Source organism: Pleurodeles waltl, chromosome 1_2 (genome assembly GCF_031143425.1).
Source record: "Pleurodeles waltl isolate 20211129_DDA chromosome 1_2, aPleWal1.hap1.20221129, whole genome shotgun sequence".
NCBI classification, from domain to species: domain Eukaryota; kingdom Metazoa; phylum Chordata; class Amphibia; order Caudata; family Salamandridae; genus Pleurodeles; species Pleurodeles waltl.
The window spans coordinates 980,082,250-980,095,824 of NC_090437.1; the positions used below are offsets into that span (position 1 = coordinate 980,082,250).

A 13,575-nucleotide genomic window follows, 5' to 3' on the forward strand; every position below is an offset into this window, starting at 1 on the left:
GGAGACTTTAGGGAATGCTGGGTGGGAGGAAATCTGTGCCTCCCCATTGATTCCAGAACATTGCATCACCAAAATATGAGGAAAATGTGTTTTTAAGACAAATTTTGAGGTGTGCAAAGGATTCTGGGCGACAGAACCTGGTGAGAGCACCACAAGTCAGCCCATCCTGGATTCCCCTAGGTGTCTTGTTTTACAAAATGTACAGGTTTGCGAGGTTTCCCAGGTGGCGCCTGAGCTGGATCTCAAAATCCTCAGCTAGGCACTTTGCAAAAAAAACTGCCAGCTTTCAGTGGAAAAATGTGATGTGCTTTTTGGGGTATTTCCTGTCGTGGTCTCTAGCCCGACCCACACAAGTGAGGTACCGTATTTATCAGGTGACTTGGGGGAACACAGAATGGCAGAACAAGTGTTATTACCGATTTCCTTTCTTTGCGTTTGTGCCTTCCAAATGTAAGACAGTGTATAGGAAAGAAGTCATTTTGAGAAATGCACTCTAATTCACTTGCTAGTATAAGTACCTTCAAATTCAGAGATGTGCAAATAATCACTGATTCTAAACTCCATATCTTGTGCCCATTTTTGGAAATAAATAGATTTCCTTGATACCTATTTTTGACTCTAAATAGTTTACCAAATGAATTGCTGAATGCCTGGCATACAATGAAAAACCACTGCAAAGTGCAGCTCAGTTATTGGCTCTGGGTAGATTCTGTTCTAGGAGAACCTACAAGCCCTATTTCAACTGTTACTTTCTATAAGACCCCATGCTGAATTCAGATTTTAGCACCACAAACCCTTCATTGATGGAATTTGCAAGGAAAAAACAGATGCTTTCTTCTGCTGCACTTTTTTTCCATTTAAAAAAAATTTAGCTGTATTTTGGCTAATTTATCGATCTCCTCCAGGGCCATCCACAAACCCTTAGTCCCTTTAGAATCCCCAGGATGTTGGACAAAAAGGACATCAATGTAGCGTGGATAACTTATACGGACAAAAAGTTATGGAGGCCTAAGTGCGAGCTACACCAAATAGCCAAAAAAGGCTTAGTACAGGAGGGGGGAAAAGGCTTAGCAGAAGGGGTTAAGATATTGGGCGTGTACATGGATAATAAGAGAATATCTTACCCAGCACCGTTTCTGTGAGGAGGTCCTTCCAAACGTTCACTGTTACCATGATGTCTGGCGGAGTGCAATGATGGAGAGTACGCACCAGGAGCTCTGCCTGCACCCCGCGGTATGGGCCCCTTTAGCTTCCCTCCGGTATCTGCTGCTCCTGCTCGAGCAGGTGCGGTGCCCAGAGGCACCTTGGCGCTGCGCCTCCCTCTTTACGCGGATGATAGTTTCAACAGCTGCTCCTCCCTTGGGCTGTCTCGTCCTCCATCAATTACTCAGCCCTGCTGAAACTGGTCAAGGTGTACTACATATGTCCCCTCCACCGAGTGCAGGAGGCACCGGGGGAAGACTGGTTTCAGGCAGCGCCGCCACAGTACAGGCGCCAGATCGGAGTGTGTCCTCTGCCAGTGTGATTCGGTGTAGCAAAGAAAAATATTCCATCGTGGAAAGTGTGCAAACCTGTTGTGGTGACTGAAGTCACACCTGCAAATGAGGAACTGCCTTCTAGTGCGATCCCCGAGAAAAGGAGAGTAAAGCTCTTCCTGGTGTGCCACAGCTCCCCCACGGGGCAACAGCAGGGCCACAGGAAATATACTTCAGAAAAGGACCAAATTATGGGAGAAGTTTGATTTAACTATGCGGAAAGCAAAGGCGATTTATCACGCTAATATTGCCGGGGCAAATATTTTACTTTAGTACCAGTTTAACACTAGTCAGAAAATGGAAATCGGAAAATTCACTATAAGGGCCACTTTTTAAGATAACTTTTGATTTGTTTGTTGTAGAAACTTTTATTTTTTTAAATACGTGAATTACGCCGCAGGTGATAGATTATTTGACAAGTTTGTTATATCCATATTTGTATAGAAAACACTGCGACTTCAGAATTACTGAACAGTAGTTACCCTGAGCAACATCCTGTGGGACCAGTGGCGTAACATTAGCCCCCGCAGCACCCGCTTGATGGGGTCCCCTCAACACATTACACTGCGGACCGGTGGTGGGCCCCTGGCCTGAGAGCCCTGACTGGGTCCGCAGGGGGCGCCGCTCCATGTACTTTTCGGTGGGGTGGTTAAAGTTTCATACGCCACTTAGTGGGACTCTAGAAACACTTTCAAGACCGTCATTGTGTTGTGTGGTACAGCTTGCTTTTTAAGGCTACAAACCGGTGCCTTTTGTGCCTCTACCAAAGAGGCCCGTATTATGTAAACAAAATGCGCCTGAGCGACCTGCGCGCGCCAGAGGCACAGGAGAGCTTCGCTGAAGTAAGATGTTGAACTGTGCGTCCTGCAGTGTGGGCGGTATATGAGGGAATGCAGATATGCTTCAACATAAAACCGCGCCTCATCGTCTATAACTTCCTTATATCGTGCCAGTCTGCGACGATACCATATACTGTGTTTTTTGTAATTAACTCTACTGGTACCTCTCATGTTTGTTTACGTGATGTAACCGCAGCTCTTGGATGCTGTTCCAGATTTAGCCTCGCCCACAATATTACCTCAAAAGACAGGAGTATTTGACTGGATGAGGGAAGTGAACTTCACATCCAGACGTATGTCTAATACAGGCACACTGTGTCGACTAAACTGATGTGACGTGCGTGGAGGCTAAAAACTGGTAACACTAGTTATGTATTCAATGTCGCAAGTGTTTTTTAAGTTTTATTATATGCAACGCAGGAAGACAGCAGAAGGTGTGGCTTGCTGTCTTGTTTCTTTTACAAGAAATATGTAAATCCGAGAAGCCACCGCTCCCAGGTTCTTCCAGTAAAGAGAGAATCAGGATACATTGTCTGGTTATCGTTGCCCTTGAGTGACAGGTGTGCAGTAAAAATGTCGTAGACATTGCCCAAAGGAATGTGATCCGAAGTATAACCAGCAACTCTGCATTCGTTTACCTCATTGACACACATTCCCTTTTCTCCAATCACCAAACACCACGATTTTGAGCCCCAAAACAGGTCACAAGCAGCTAGGACGGCGGTATTAAGGAAGCATTGTGGTCTGAAATGTGCTGCAGATGTTTCGCCTAAAAATTAGGATCTACAGACTATGCTAAATCACGCCATTCGTGGGTGTTGCAAAATGGTATTACCACAAAGAGGAAAAAAGTGCACTATCGAGGCAGCATAAATTAATGTTCTGATTTCAAAATCAGAACACTTTTTGTCTGCTACAAAAAAACTCTAATTGCTGAAAAAGAAACAGCACACAAACAGCGCATGTACGAAACAGGCAGACCCTAATTTAAAAACATTTTTTTCACAAAAGTGGCACAAACCAGCACAAAATTATTTTTCTGATATTTACTTTCCAGCACAAAACTTGTTTTTGTGCTGAAAAGATGCCGGAAGGTAACAAAAAGCAGCACTAAGTGCTGCTTTGCGTTACTTATGGCCTCATTTCGAGTTTGGTGGATGGAAAAGCCCATCCACCAAATTCCCGACATGGTGTCCGCCGCCTACATGGCGACCACCGGAGTCCTCATGAGTTTCCAGCTAGGTGAGCGGGCAGAAACCTGAGTTCATCCCACCGGCCTAGCTGGAAACAGGCTACAGCATTGTCTCTGGCTCGTAAACAAGCTGATGGCAATGCTGTAGCCAGCAGGGTGACCAGTACCCTTGCAAAGTTCACTGTCTGCAAGGCACTGCCATTAAAAGGCTGGCAGAAATTGAGGTTGTAATTTGCAGGGAAGCGCTGCATGCAGCGCTGACCTAGCGGATTAGGATCTCTGCTACCGCCAGACCACTGGGATCCAAGATCCTGGCAGAGCTGGCGGTTCCCTGGTGGCTGAACTGCCAGGGTTGTTATGTGGCAGTCCAGACCTTAACTGCCACAGTCGTAATGAGGCCCCAAGTGTCAAGGGGGCAATACATGGGTGGTACATGGGTATTCTCTTGCAACCACCCATTCTTTTGGATGCAACACCATATCTTCCAAAAATGTGTGACAAGGTTTTGCCTCAAAAATTAACACCAATTGAAAGTAGGAGTTAAAAGGACTTTGCTTCTGTTCTGCACTGTACAGTTCACATACAAAGTAGGAACAATTTTAGACGTTATCTATGCATAGTATTTTGTACACAAAGGGAGTCCTTCCAGTGTAAAGCCTATGCTGGAGTCACACACACAACTTTGCACTATTGAGCAAAGGTGTGTACATGGCACACTGCAGCTAAAATCTGCGCTGTCGCTCAGCAGACGAGGCAGCCATAACTCGGTAGGAATGGTGCTCTCCTGCTCTTTCTTACGCAACGTAGCGCAACATTTTTGGGTGCTGCGCTGTGTTGCATGAGAACTGACACTCTAAAGATCAGCAGCACATTTCACATGTATACTTTGTGGGGGTTTATAGCTCTTCAACATTTTCCTATAGCACTGTATATTGAATGATCGTAGAATCATTTTCCGCAAACCGTGGACACTTCGGGTTCAATACTGGCTGTTACTTTTTACAAAACGGTAAATCTTTTCGTAAACTCTGGCGTTCAGCATGTAAATTGCTGATACACTTCAATAATTACTTTGGTGAATGAGAAATGCTTTAGCTGGTTTCTAAGGTAAAGCAGGACAGCTCATCAAAGATTCAGAAAAGATAGGACATTCCAAAACCATCTTTCAGTGATCTACGCCCTCTCCAACACTTCAGGCATTAAGCATAATTAGCCTGACTGGGGTTCAATGAATTACCTAAGGTACTTGTGTTTATTTCTATTAGTTAATGTTTTCTATAGCCCTGCTGGTGAAATGAGGTATAGCGCAGCTGGATAAGGATTTCTAGTTAAGGATGTATTGCTGGAGCAATGATGGGTATCGTTGTTAGCTACTGATTTATATTTTCTTGCTGGTGAAAAGAGGGGCATCGCTGCTAGTTAACGATCTGTGATGTCCTGCTGGTGCAACAATAGGGTATGGCTGTTAGTTAAAGAGTTCTCATACCCTGCTGGTGCAGCAATAGGGTTTTGCTGCTAGTTAAAGAGTTCTCATGCTTCCCTGGTGCAACATTAGGGTATGGCTGTTAGTTAAAGAGTTCTCATGCTCCGGTGGTGCAACAAGAGGGTATCACTGTTAGTTAAAGAGTTCTCATACCCTGATGGTGCAACAAGAGGGTATCACTGTTAGTTAAAGAATTCTCATACCCTACTGGTGCAACAATAGGGTATCACTGTTAGTTTATAATTTCTGATGCCCTGCTGGTTCCACAAGAGATATCAGTGATCGTAAAGATTTCTTCTGCCCTGGCGGTGCAACAATGGGGTATCACTGATAGTTCAGGATTTTTTTATGCCCTGCTGTTGCAGTGAGGGGCATCGCTGCTAGTTAAGGGTTAAAGTTAAAGGTATTGCTGTTAGCTATGGATTTCTGATGCCCTGTTGGTGCAGAAATGGGGTATCACTGCTAGTTAACAATGTCTATCGTCTTGCTGGTGAAACATGGGCTATTGCTGCTAGTTAACAATTTATGATGTCCCACTGGTGCAACAATAGGGCATCATTCTTAGTTAAGGATCTCTTATGCCCTGCTGATGCAACAATGGGTATCACTGTTAGTTGTGATTTTCTGATGAGCTGCTGCTGCAACAATAGGATATCACGGTTAGTTAAGGATTTCTGATGCCCTGCTGGTGCATCAATTGGTATTGCTGTTAGTTAAGGATTTCTATTGCCGTGGTGGTGCAACCAGGAGCATCAGTCTGCTGTAGAACATGGAAGTCAATTAATCGAATGAGGTGCAATGCATACATATCAGCAGTTACACTGATAGCACAGAGTGCCTCATACTCCAGTGGCTTGTCATGGTGGCTAGCCATTATGTAGTCGGGGTTCAGAGATGTTTTAGAGTATGGGCAAAGTGGGCAATTACCCTGGGCCCCAACCTTTCGAGGGCCACACTGGTAAAGTTAGTGGGAGAGCCAACATTTTCATAATATTGGTTGCTCATAAAAAACAAGTTTCTTTTTCTAATTTGACAGCCGCGTATCTGTAACAGAACCTTATATTTACTAAGGGTTTGCACCGGAGCAATTTCACACAAAATGATGCAAAGCAACACATACCTCTGGGTATTTTCTTTCCAGCACAAATGTTATTTTGCGTTGGAAATGTGCCCTTTTCTTCGCGCGCATAGTTCTTTGTGCTGCTATGCATCACTTTGCGTCAAGGGGCATTACTTGGGTGTTAGTTAACCAGAATAGTGCAAGCACCCATAGTTATTGGTGCGGAGGCTGAACTACTAAGATAGCCTGGCCTTGCTTTATGTAAAAAAAATAACACCTCCTTGAAGTATGCACTAACATGAAGAAATGTTTTCATTTATCAAAGCATGTCAGACACTGCATGTGTGTTTTACTGTACGTCACACATAAAATATGCAAAATGTTTAAGAATTTGTCTAGGTATAGGATTGTTACAGGAAGGTGATGCTTCCAGTAGAAATCGGATGCTAGACAGCACACACACACACCACTGCACCATGCTGCAAAGTTTTTGTGTATTTGTGCTGCCTTGCTATAACCCCGCTTGCAGTGCAGCACAGTTACTTTGGTTGCTGACCTGCATGTATTAAAAATATAAATGTGCCCCTTAGTGTTCAAGCTTGTCCTGCCTAGCCTTAACCCTCACACTCAGACAGCTGGTGACAAGTAAACCGAAAAACATCTTTCTGTGTCATTTCTCTCTCCTTACTTCACCTCACCTCTTCTAGATCAACCCGCTGTCTTAATATCTGCCTCCATATTTCTACGAAATGTGTACTCTCTTTACCTCGCCCGTCTTTCTGTACGTGTTATTTTATCTATCTTTCTAGAATCTCTTTGTTTTTACTCACCTCTCTGCCTAACTCTACCTCTCGCTGCATATACCGCTGTTTCATTCACTTCTTTTCCCACATCACCTTTATTCCTACATCACTCCTTGGAGTTCTGTACTCCTTTGCCTCTCTCTACAGTTCCCACCTCATATATCTTACTGCCCGTCTGCTGCACTGTACATACTTACCTATTTTTTCAATATGGATATCTCACCTTTCTCTATTTACATCACTTCTCTCCCTACTTCACAACTCTTTCTACATCATGACTAGGTCTACCTGCTTCTCCCTCTACGCACGTCTCTAGCTATATTATTCTTTTAATGTGTTTGTCCACCTTCTGCCTATCCCATTTCTCCTACTCAGCAGAGTCACTGTCTAGCCAGCCAAGTGCACACATGATATGGCAAGAAGAGGGTCAAGGTAGGGAAAAGAAATAAGAAGAAAGATATTACATCTTAACCACTAGAAAGATGGGAAAATTAAAAAAAGGTATTGGGTACAATCCCCAGAGAAGTACTTTGATTTTCACTGATGCAGCTGGAATGTGAGAGGTAATAGGTAATATGTTTGTGAATACAAATATTTGGCAACTAAAGGTACAGTTTGGATTATGTGCATATGTCTTATTTTAACATTATGCACTAATTCACTAAACATCTAATAAGTCGTCCTTTGCATGTTCTTCTTGCAAAGGGAATTGACGAGCTGAGTTGGCTCTGAATTCCACATAATGTTTAGCTGTTGCAGGTAAAAAAAAAAACTAGCTCCAAACTCAAAAAGAAATGGCTTTATTAATGCTTGTTCATGCTTTCTTTTAGTACTATTTGGCTGTCAGACAGCAGGCAGCTAGAACTGTTTTTGCTTGCCCCTTTTTACAAGGTTTAACACGCAATTCAATATTGTTTGACATCACAAGGGCTTGAATGAATGGAAGGGTGTAATAAATTCAAAGTTCTTCCAAACAGAGCACCCTCAAATATATGCTGCACTGGGTCCACAGATCCTTAAGTTGTCTCCGTCAGGGTTAGTAGTGTAGCATTAGATCAAGTTTCCTTTGCATTAAAGGTGTTCAGTGTGTAGTTACAGATGAACCCTGAAAGTGTGGGGTGGTGTAGCCTCAGATAGAGTCTTATGACTACTAACAGTGTTTGTTGTTGTAACTGCAGATCAAGCTTCATTGATGTCTTGTGTACATCACAAAGCTTTAGGGAAAGAAGTCATAGATGGCAGAACATAATGTTGGGGGGTGTACCCTCCTATTGAGCTCATGTACACTATGGGGGTCATTACGACCCCGGCGGTCGGTATAATAGTGGCGGTAGTACCGCCAACAGGCTGGCGATACGTACTGCCACTATTATGACATTGGCAGTTTCGCCAAAACCAAACCGCCAAGTTAACACACCGACCACGGTAACGACCGCCGGGCTGGAGAGTACAGTCTCCAGCACATGCAGCAGTCACTAGGCCGCCCATGGAATTTTGACCTCACCCACCGCCATGGTTTCCGTACCGCCACGAAAACCATGGTGGTAGGCACTATCAGTGCCAGTGAATTCCTTGCCTGGCACTGATAGGGGTCTCCCCCGCCACCCATCCCCTCCCCAGAGTCCTCCCCCACCCTCCCCCTCTCAACCCCCAACATATACGCACATACATACACACCCATGCACACACGCATTCCCACATTCACACACGCATGCATACATTAATACACACATACACAGCAACACTCACTAACATACATCCAGGCACACACGCAATCAAACAGAACATGCACGTACACACACACCCATTCATGCACACATGCATTACACCCACATGCACGCATTCAAAGACAGTCACACGCACACAGCACCCCCCTCTATTGTCGGAGCACCCGACTTACCTACTTGCAGGGAGTCCTTCAGCAGGAGACGGAAAGCGGCGCTGCTGCCAGCAGCAGCGTTCGCCAGCAAAACACCGCCATGCTGTATCATGGCTCATGATACGGTCAGCAAAACACTGCCATGCTGTATCATGGCTCATGATACGGTCGGCGGCATTTTGCTGGCGTAGCACTGCTGCTGGCTGCAGCGCCACCTTATCGCCGTCCAACGCCATGACTGTAGCCGGAATTCCGCCAGTCTTCTGGCGGAATTCTGGCTATGGTCATAACTCCGTGGACGGTCGGTAGCCACGGCAACGGTAAGTTGGTGGCCTTCGCCGTGGCGCTGGGCGGCATTTGCCGCCAATCTTATAATGAGGGTCTATGTGTGCTAGATGTTAGGTGAATCCTCATGGTGTTGAGTGGAGTAGCCTCAGATAGCGGATTATGTATATTTTAAGTGTTCGAAGTTCTAGTTGCAGATAAAGCTCCATATGTTTGGATGGTGTACAGTTGGATGGAGACTGCTGTACATTATACATATGAAGTGCTGTAGTCATAAAGGAAGCTTCATATTGTTGTAGACATTGCCCTACTTCGAGTCACATGCTTTAAAAGTGCTTTATGTTATAGTTACAGCTACAACTTGCTAGGGTTTGGTCATGTAGCATCGAAGTGAGACTCAAGTAAATTATGACCCTTAAGTATTGTGATCACCGATGAAGCCTCATAGGTTTGGGCAGCATAACTTGGAAATTGGTCTAATCTACATTAACCTTGTCAATTGTTATAATAACAAAAGACAATTTACAGGGTGCGGTGCAGTAGCTTCAGATTGAGTATCTGGTGCAGTAGGTACCTTTGGTGTTACAGTCATACATGAAGCCTCGTTGGGCCTCATTTCAAGGTTCCTTTTAATAATACAAACATTCTTGTGTACTTTTATGAGTGTTATGTGTTGCAGTCATAGATGAATGTTTATAGTGTTGGGTGGTGTTGTGGAGCTGTAGTTAAATGTACATCACAGGTGCTGGGTGCTGCAGTCTCATATGAAGCTTCATAGTGCTGGGTGGTGTAGCTTTATGTAAAGTCTCACATGTATTAGGAGTGTTGTGTGTTGTAATCATAGGTGACACTTTATAGTGTTGGCTGGTGAAACTTCAGCTGTACTTTCATGTGCATTACTAGTTTTGGGTGCCGCAGTTATAGATGAAACTTCACAGTGATGGATTGTGTAACTTCATATGGAGTCTCCTACACATTACAAGTGTTGTTCGTTGTAGTCACTGATTAAGCTTCAGAGTGTTGGGTGGTGTAGCTTAAGGTAAAGACTCATATAAATTAGGAGCTTTACATGATACAGTCACAAATGAAGCTTCATAGCATTGAGTAATGTAACAAAGTTCAGGTAGAGTCCCATGCAGTGCTTAATTTGTAAATAGAGAAGTGCAAAGCCATTTTTCCTTTTGTGCTAACTGCTGGCACTGCTAAATGCTGTGGTCCCACCACAGAAGACTTTCTGTCTGTTTATCCCACTCTTGAGTGGTCTTGGTCAGCTCTGCTTTCTCCATTTAACACTGTTTTCAGACCTTTCTCTAACTCCTTCTTTCCTGTTTTCTATCTCCTACTCTGGGTCAAACTTTGAAGATGTAAAATACCCCACTGGACCCTTAAAATAAGTTCTGATGACAACCACCTGCAACCACGATCACATATAAAGCACTGGTCTCAACTGCATTAGAAGTGTTGAGTTTAGTAGTCACAGATAAACCTTCAGAATGTTGTGTGGTGTCATTTCAGGTTGAGTCTCAAGTACATTAAGAATGTTGCATTAAGAGTGTAGTCGCAGACGGTGCTTAGTAGAATTGGCTGTTGTATCCTCAGGTTGAGTCACATACATTATGAATCTTAGATGTAATAGTAAAAAAAAGTCATAGTTTTGGGTGATATAGCTTTAGGTAAAGTACATTAAGAGTGTTGCATGTCAGAGCCATAGATGATGCTTTATAGTGGTAGGTGCTGTAGCTTCAGATAATGTTACATGTAAATTAGGAGTTTTACATACTGTAGTCATAGATGAAGCCTCATAGCATGGGGGAAGCTATAGCTTCAGGTAAAGTCGCATGTGCATTAGGAGAGTTGGCTGTTGTAGTTATAGATGACACTTCGTAGTGTTTGCTGGTGTAGCCTAGGGTTGAGCTGTGGGGTACTTAGTTGAGGATGCTATGTTCTGTGGCAGTTCCGATGCGAGACAATGCATCGCATTGCATTGGTTCCACTAGGGCCACAGTTGGGCTGGTAGAGCACATTCAGGCCCACTGCCAAGGTTCTAGGATTGGGGTGGCACCACTTGGGGGTAGGGCTCACTGCAGACAGAGTCTAGGTGCAGGATTCAAGGAGGCTGGAACCTTTTCTGTCCCTGAGGCTCTGATCATGAGGCCAGCCAACTAGCCCTTGGGGTCACTCTGGTGGTTGCGGGTTCAAGATGTAGGTCATGTCCTCACTAAGGCAGCAGCACAGCATGGCAGCAGATTAGCAGTCCTTCATGCAACAGAGCAGCACAACAGTAGTTCTTCTGAGTCTCCCACGGATCCAGATGTGTATTGAAGAGTTGGGTCTGAGGGTCCATCTGCTGCCCACTTTGAAGTGGGAGAAGCTTCTAGACTCCTCCGCCAAAAGAAGTGGCTGGAATTTCCTGCCACCCTTCTCTGGGCCCAGCTTGTCTGGGGACATAAAAGTATACTGTAAAACCCTTTGTGAGTGTGCTGAAGCAAAGTCTTTGTGATGTGCAAGTGTGGTGGGTGACAGCTCTGCCCCCTATCAAGTCAGAGATGGCCCATCCTGCCAACACCTGATCCCACTTTGTCTCACTGTGTGGGAGCAATACATAAAGACCAACTGCCAGCTACACCTACTCATGTGACCCATGACACAAGCTACAGGCACCAAATGATTGAGACAAGAAAATGCCACCTTTATAAAAGTGGTATTTTCAGAATTGTGACTTAAATTGCAACTTAAACATTAAGGAGGGTTTTAAATTACATTTCTTTAGGGACCAAACTCACTATTTCTCCCTGCTCCCAATTGCAAGTTAACACTTATTAAATGCAATAACAGTAACCCAATGCTATCCTATGGAAGAGGCAGGGCTTGCAGAAGTGAAAATCAAATTTGAGAGTTTTTAACTACTAGGGCATGTAAAAGTCAAAAGTACATGTCCAGCTTTTTAAATACAGTACACCCTGTCCTATTGGCTATTTAGGGTAACTTAGGGCTATTTAGGGCCTACTCAGGGGGTGACTTATATGTATTAAAATGGAAGGTTAAGACCTGGCAAAGGGATTATACTGCCAGGTAACAATGACAGTTTAAACTGCGCACACAAGCTGTAATGGTAGGCCTGAGTCATGTTTAAAAGGCTACTTAAGTGGGTGGCACAATGAGTGCTGCAGGCCCACCAGCAACATTTAATTTACAGGTCCTGGATACATGTAGTACCACTTTACTAAGGACTTACAATGAAATTAAATGAAAATATATTTTGTAAAGCGTGTGCATACCTGAGGGTGTCATGGTGCTAACCACAGCCAGAAAACAAGAAGAATAAGGTAAAACACTACTATCAGAGATTAAAAAGTACAGTTTTAAGCTTTTTCATAAAGAAGTTAAGGGATGAGCAGTTCTTCAGATCCTCAGGAAGAGAATTCCACAGTTTGGAAGTCCTGTAGATGAAACTATGTCCACCCAACGGGCTTTCATAAACTGGGGGCCTAACAGGTTACGGGCCGACGATGACCTCAGTGGTCTTACTGGCACATATTAAATTTATTTGTCTCTTGAAAATTGTCGTCCTAGGCCATGAAGAGCTTTAAACGCTATACATAGAGCTTTAAAATAGATGCACTTGTGCACAGGAAGCCAATGCAGCTCAGCCAAGGCCTCAGACGCTGACTGATATTTTGGGATTCCTCAAAGGAGTCGAGCAGAGGCCTTCTGCAGAATTGATAGTTTATTAAATAGCCACTTCTGAAGATTCATATAGATGGCATTACAGTAGCCTGTTTCGAAAGAATGAGTCCAGTGATCACTAATTTCCTCAACCCTAAAGGGATGAACGGAAGAATCTTTCTGATAGTTTTCAAAGCGAGGAAGCAAGAAGTCACTGAATTAATGTGTTTATCAAATGAGAGCCGCTCATCAAAGAGGACACCTAGATTTTAAACTTTGGAAACTGGAACAGGAAGACTGCTCAGATCAGGAGACCACCAGTCTTGGGACCAAAACAAATTGTTGTTCCCTAGAAGCAGGACTTAAATTTTTCTCGAATTTAGTTCTAGACTATTATTAGACATTTAGGGGGTCATTACGACCTTGGCGGGCGGCCGCACTCCCGCCGCGGCCATTAGGAGATCCCCGCTGGGCCGTCGGGCGGAAACCTGGTTTCCGCCCGCCGGCCCTGCGTGGATCTTGGCCGCAACACAGGAGCCGGCTCCAAATGTTGCACCCGTCGCGCTTTTCACTGTCTGCGTAGCAGACAGTGTAAAGCTGCACCGGGCCGTGGCAGGGGCCCCTGCACTGCCCATGCCAGTGCAGGGACTCCCCTTTCCGCCAGCCTTTTCATGGCGGTGACTCGTAATCCCAAGCATCGCTGCCCTGGAGGATTACTCCCGCCGGGACTAAAGTGGCGGGAAACCGCAGTTGTAATACCAGGGATTTCACCGCCAGCCTGCTGGTGGTGAAATCCGCCAAAACAACCCTGGCGGTCTTTGACCGCCAGGGTT

The 13,575-nt window shown here is 44.6% G+C and overlaps 1 protein-coding gene across 1 annotated transcript in view; it reads right to left on the reverse strand.

Annotated features, from left to right (window-relative positions):
* Window positions 1-1,549, reverse strand: part of CWH43 (cell wall biogenesis 43 C-terminal homolog) — a 460,620-nt gene extending 459,071 nt beyond the window's left edge. The window contains exon 1 of the mRNA XM_069201483.1: window positions 1,125-1,549. Coding sequence (XP_069057584.1) covers window positions 1,125-1,173 — 49 coding nt within the window. The 5' untranslated portion in view covers window positions 1,174-1,549. The remainder of the gene's footprint in view (window positions 1-1,124) is intronic.
* Between the last annotated feature and the right edge of the window lie 12,026 nt (window positions 1,550-13,575).